This window comes from Meriones unguiculatus, chromosome 15 (genome assembly GCF_030254825.1).
Source record: "Meriones unguiculatus strain TT.TT164.6M chromosome 15, Bangor_MerUng_6.1, whole genome shotgun sequence".
NCBI classification, from domain to species: domain Eukaryota; kingdom Metazoa; phylum Chordata; class Mammalia; order Rodentia; family Muridae; genus Meriones; species Meriones unguiculatus.
Window position 1 is genome coordinate 71763752 of NC_083362.1, and position 5830 is coordinate 71769581.

At 53.3% G+C, this 5830-nt stretch overlaps 1 protein-coding gene across 1 annotated transcript; it reads right to left on the bottom strand.

The window, feature by feature from the left end:
- Nucleotides 1-1808: 1808 nt before the first annotated feature.
- Nmur1 (neuromedin U receptor 1) lies at nucleotides 1809-5434 on the bottom strand. The gene is made up of 2 exons (XM_021661301.2): nucleotides 4546-5434; nucleotides 1809-3882 (listed from the first exon to the last, which is right to left on the bottom strand). Exons 1-2 carry the CDS (start codon nucleotides 5372-5374, stop codon nucleotides 3494-3496), a joined length of 1218 nt encoding a protein of 405 aa, XP_021516976.2. The 5' UTR covers nucleotides 5375-5434; the 3' UTR covers nucleotides 1809-3493.
- Nucleotides 5435-5830: the final 396 nt, after the last annotated feature.

Consider the following 5830-nt stretch of genomic DNA (forward strand, 5'->3'; position numbering starts at 1 on the left):
GGGAAAAGCAGGAGAGACTTGTTTATAGATGGTGGGAACAGCCAAATAAAACACTTTCAGGAGGAAATGTGCCAAAATATATACAGCTGAGCAAAGTGATGGAAAAAAATTGTGATAAACTATACACAATAAATTTACCATCTTAAACCGTTTAAATGGATGGTTTAGTATTGGGTGGTTCACTTCAGCGTCCGTTTGACTGGATTTGCACTCACCTAGGAGACACAGGCATCTCTGTTCACAGGTGCTCTAGAGTTTAACTAGAGAGATGACCCCGGAGCTGCAGAGATGGCTCAGCAGTCAAGAGGACTGACTGTTCTTCCTAGAGGTCCTGAGTTCAGTTCCCAGCAATGAACCCCCAGCAACCGCATGGTGGCTCACACACATCATATTGGGATCTGGTGCCCTCTCCTGGCATGCACGTGTACATGCAGATAGAGTGCTCATTAAAATAATAATACCTACTCTCAAGGTGGGCAGCGCCCTCCCGTGGGCAGGGGTACTGGACTGCGTAAAAAGAAAAAGAGAAGGGTGAAAGCCCGCTGGGCCCCAGCATTCCTAGGTGTGAGGAGTCTTGCCTGCACACTCCTGCCTTCCCCACCATGATGGACTAGACCCCCTCGAGCCGGGAGCCTCTTTCCTTACATTGCTTCTGACAGCTGGTAGGAAAAGTAGAAAATCTTATTGAGGGGAATAATGGTGCAGCCGACCTCCACAGCTTCTCATCTCGAAGGTTTCCATCCCTCTGTCCCCACTCCTGGTGAAGGTGCTCTTGAAATGTATGCATGTGTGTGTGTGTGTGTGTGTGCAGGTACATGCACAATGTGTGTATCTGCCTGTGCAGGTGTGTGCATGTGTGTGTGTCTTCATGCTGTGGGTACATGCCTGTGTGTGTGTCTATGTGTTCTTGCACATACTCGTGCATGGGTGTACAGGTGCATACATGAGTGTGTGTGTGTGTGTGTGTGTGTGTGTGTGTGTGTAAGCTGGAGGATAGCCTCAGATCCTCAGTAATGCCACCCACCAGACATTGTCTCACAGGTTCTAAGGACCGAGTTGCTCACAAGGCAAGTGCTTTATGGACTGAGCCCTCACTCCCACCCGCACCCCTTTATTATCCACATTCTCCAGATTTCTACAGTGAGCATTTATTATTTGTATAATTGAGTAAACAGCTCCCTGCATCTATTATGATGGATCTAACACCTCCCCAATAAGGCTCTTATGTTGGAAACTTGGTTCTCAGTGCCCAGTGCAGCCATGTTTGGAAGTGGAGCTCTGACGAAGTAATTGGATCAATAAGTACTCTATTGATGGATTCACAGGTTCATGGAATTACTGGAGGGTGATGAAAACTTCTAGAAGTAAGGCTAAGTTACAGGAAGTAGGTCACTGAAGGAAAGCCCTGGGTGTTTCACTGCTTCCTGCCTAAGAAAAGCAGCCTCCCAGTGCTGTAGCCTTCTCTCTCACCACAGGCAGAAATAATGGAGCCTGGCCTGGTGTGGTGGTGCACCCCTATAATCCCAGCACTCGGGAGGCAGAGGCAGGTGGATCTCTGAATTTGAGGTCAGCCTGGTCTACAAACTGGGTCTAGGACAGCCAAGGCTACACAGAGAAACCCTGTCTCTCAAAAAAACTACAAAAACTAAAAAAAAAAAAGAAGAAGAAATAAGAAAGAAAAAGAAAAACAAAAGGAAGAAAGACCATGGACTGACCCCAGCTCAAAGAAATCTTATTTATTTGGTTTTCCGTGGGAGTTTCAGTGTGTAGCCTAGGCTATCCTCAAACTCACGATCTTTCTATCCTCACTTTCCCAGATGCTGGGATTACAGCTGTGTATCACCGTGCCCACCTCACCATCTTTAAGTTGTCTCTGTCATGTCGTTGTCACAGTGATGGGAAACAAACTGACACCATTCCTTTTCCCGGATGAAGAAACCTAGGGCACCAATTAGGAGGTCTGCAGCTCACTGGGCAGCCCCTAGGAACTTGCAGCCGGACACAGTGCATCCATTAATATGGTCCCTCCTGAGCACCAGGTTGTCCCTGGAATTCAGGATAGCATAAAATGTCACAGAAGTATTGTCCCTAGCTCCCAGCCCCCTCAGCAGAACTTTTTTATGGCTGTGATAAAATAGTGACCAAAGCCACCTTGGGGAGGAAATGGTTTATTTCAGCTTAGAGTCCATCAAGGGAAACCGAGGCAGAAACCTGGAGGCAGGAACTGGAGCAGAAGCCGCGAGGGCACCTGGCCAGCTGGCTTGCTCCCCGTGGCTTGCTCAGCTTGTTTTCTTAGGTAGCTGGGACCACCTGCCCAGAAGTGGCTCCATCTGAAGTGGGTTGGGCCCTGCCACATCAATCACTGACCACGAAATGTCCCACTCTAGCATGTCCACAGGTCCCCCGGATGGATGTAATTCCCCGGCTGACGTTCCCCCTCCACAGGGGACCCTAGTTTTGTGACCAGAACACTGTCCCTGCATGGCCACTCCTGCTCCTTAGTTGGCCTGTGCTGCTTCCCCCAGAGGTCCCCTGGCTAACAGGATCCAGCACTTTGTTCAGCCCGTCTGCTGGCGAGAAAGGCAGCCGGCAGCTCGGAGTGCCGGCCCTGTTGGTTCCAGGACAAGAAAAGGACCTGCCCCGGACAGCTTGGCACAAGGGCACAAGGAGGTCAGAGAGAAAGCAGGTTTGGGGAATGGTAATCTGAAGCCGTTGGTTGGTTTTGTTATGCCCACAGCTGAAGGGTGACACTGGCAAGTGGACACTCCTTTCATTTTGCAAGCAGGAAGCCAGAGCCTAGGAAGGCGCAGTGATTTGTTCATTGCCACAAGGCAAGGTGGCGACAAAGGCTGAGACCGGATCTCCCCTGGACCTCTGGGAACCTCTATCACCTGGCAGCACTCTCGGGCCCTGATTTCTGTGCCAAATGAGAGCCAGGAAGGGACAGGGTGTGAAGATGGTCTCAAAGGCAGTACCAGGGCTGGAGAAGGACAGATAGGCGGAAGTTCAGGCGTTACCAAAATGGCAGCTAGTCCCTGGTGGAAACACTTATGAACTTGAGAGGAAAGAGGGTCCTCCGGAGGGATAATCGCTGAGCCCTAGGGGATTGTGACAGTTCTGTGGGGAAGAATTTACCTGGGAGTCTGGGGTCAGGAGGGACACACAGCATAAGCCTGGTTCAATCTGGGTTCTGTTTTTGAATGTGAGTGTGTGCTATGTGCAGGTGAGTGCCTTAAGAAGCCAAGAGAGAGAGTCAGGTGGCCTAGAGCTGGAGTTACAGACTGCTGCAAGCTGCCGGTGGGTGCTGAAGAGCAGCAAGCATTCTTAACTGCTGAGTCAGCTTTCCAGGCCCTCAGTGCCAGTTTTTGGCAATCGGGGCTCAATCCTCTTTTGCTTGCTCTTTTCCTCAAGGCAGGGGTCACTTTCCAAGCTCTTCTGAGTGGCTCACCAGACTGTCTGAGGCCCTGGGGGTGAGGCTGCTTCCAGATTTTACTCAGGAGAGGTCTGTCATTTGCTGACACGCTGGCTCTGCATTCTCGGCTAGGGGTCCAGCCCTGCTGTTCCTGGAGCCCAGGTCACACAGGGTGCTGCCTGTGGTCAACCTGCTGAGGTTATGGGAGCCATGACATGGTTGGTGGCGGCGGCCCCGGCACTGGGTTCCAAGGCCCAGGGCTTGCCGGAAGGTCTCCCGGAAGCGACTGGACATGAGGCTGTAGAGCACTGGATTGGCTGCTGAGCCAAGGTAGAAGAAGACACCAGAGACAACGTGCACAAACTGGAAGGCCAGGAGCAGGCCCTCGGTCCAGTGCGACACCAAGCTCCACATGAGGCGGTCAGCGTGGAATGGAGCCCAGCAGATGCCAAACACCACCACCAGTGCGACTGTAAGCACAGAGGAGAGAGGCCTCATTTGATCTGTCGTGGCTGGCTTTGCTTCTCCAGCCCACTGTCCCCCATCTTAGAAAAGAGGACGGGAGAGCCAAGCAGTGGCACACGCCCTTGATCCCAGCACTCAGGAGGCAGAGGCAGGCGGATCTCTGTGATTTCGAGGCCAGCCTGGTCTATAAAGTGAGTCCAGAACAGCCAAGGTTACACAGAGAAACCCTGTCTCAAAAAAAAAAAAAAAAAAAGAAGGAGGAGGAGGAGGAAGAAGAGGGGGAGGAGAGAGATGGGGAAGGAGGAGGAGGAGGAGGAGAAAAAGTGGATAGGAGAGCCAGGCAGTGCTGGCACAAGCCTTTAATCCCAGCATTTGGGAGGCAGAGGCAGGTGACACTCTGAGATGGAGGACAGCTTGGTCTACATAGCAAGGTCTGGGAAATCCAGGGCCACACAAAGAAAAGCCCTTTAATCCAAGCGCTCAGGGAGGCCGAGGAGGGTGGATCGATGTGACTTCCGGGCCAGCCTAGTTTACAAAGCGAGTCTAAGCCCGTCAAAGAGCTACACAGAGAAACCCTGGTGGGAGGGGTGGGGGAGGAGCGCGCTGTAAGCACAACTCTTTCCCCAGACTCGGAGAGGCCCCTCCCCCTCCTCAGCAATGACACTTACACAGCATCTTGGTCACCTGCCTCCGCGCCCTGTCTCGGAGCTGAAGCCTCCTGGGACCCCTCTTCTGAAGCGCTGTGGCTTTCCTGCTCTCGGCCCCTTCTTCCAGCAGCTTCCTCTCCCTCCGCAGCCGCAGCCCGATGAGCAGGTAGAGCACAGTGATGGTGAGCATGGGCAGGCCGAAGAAGAGCAGCGTGGTGGTCTGTATCACTAAGTTGTAGAAGGCCCGGGGGCGTACCAGCGTACACACAGCCGAGCCGGGCACCAGTCCCCGGCAGGGCACGTGCAGCTGCTGGAGGCCGTGTAGGCTGGTGTTGGGCAGGGAGAAGAGCACAGCGAGGACCCAGATGGCCCCCACCGTGCGGCGCACGTGGGTCCGTGTCATCACAGACTTGGCTTGGAGCGGGTGCACCACCGCCACATAGCGCTCCACGCTCAGGGCGGTGACGTTGAGCACGGAAGCGAGGCAGACAGTCTCAAAGAGCAGGGTCCGGAAGTAGCAGCCGCCGGCGCCCAGCTGGAATGGGTAGTTGTGCCGCATCTCGTAAAGCTCCAGGGGCAGGCCCACCAGGAGCACCAGCAAGTCGGACACGGCCAGGCTGAAGAGGTAGAAGTTGGTGGGCGTGTTCATGGCCTTGTGGCGCAGGATGACCGTGCAGGTCAGTGCGTTGCCCAGAGTGCCCACCACAAAGATCAACAGATATGCGGCACAGATGGGCATGAGCAGCTCTGTCTGCTGTGGCCCCAAGTACTTCAGCCTCAGGGCCTCATCAGTCAGGTTCAAGTCCTCAGGGTCAAAGTTTCCCTTGACCTCACTGCCATTGCAGAGCATGGCGCTCCTTGAACCATTTGGGGACAGCTCCCCAGAAGAGATGGAGCAATTGAGGCAGGCAGGAGTCTGTGGAATAGAGGGGGAAGATGCCCAGACGTCATTCAGGTAATCCCAGCTCTGTCCTAAATTATCACACGGAAGGTTCCACACCGAAGAGGACTGATAGTCTCACCCCACTGAGAAAGAAAAGCATCTGCCGCCCACTGTAAAAGCACATCGCAACTGCAAAGTAGTAAGGGTTCAGACCTTGAAAATGTAAAATTGCCTGGATAGTGGTGATGTAGGCCTTTAATCCCAGCACTCGAGAGGCAAAGGCAGGCAGATCTCTGTGAGTTTGAGGCCAGCCTGGTCTACAGAGCGAGCTCTAGGACAGCTAGGACTGCAGAGAGATAGAGAGACCCTCTCTCAAGAAGAAGAAGAAGAAGAAGAAGAAGAAGAAGAAGAAGAAGAAGGAGA

What these genes read in the sequence shown, in the direction of transcription:
- Nmur1 (XM_021661301.2), bottom strand. Translation starts at nt 5,374, where the DNA reads ATGCTCTGCAATGGCAGTGAGGTCAAGGGAAACTTTGACCCTGAGGAC. An exon ending in GCAGGTGACCAAGATGCTGT is followed by an intron (nt 3,883 to 4,545) that starts GTAAGTGTCATT and finishes CTGTGCTTACAG; the next exon opens with TCGCACTGGTGGTGGTGTTT.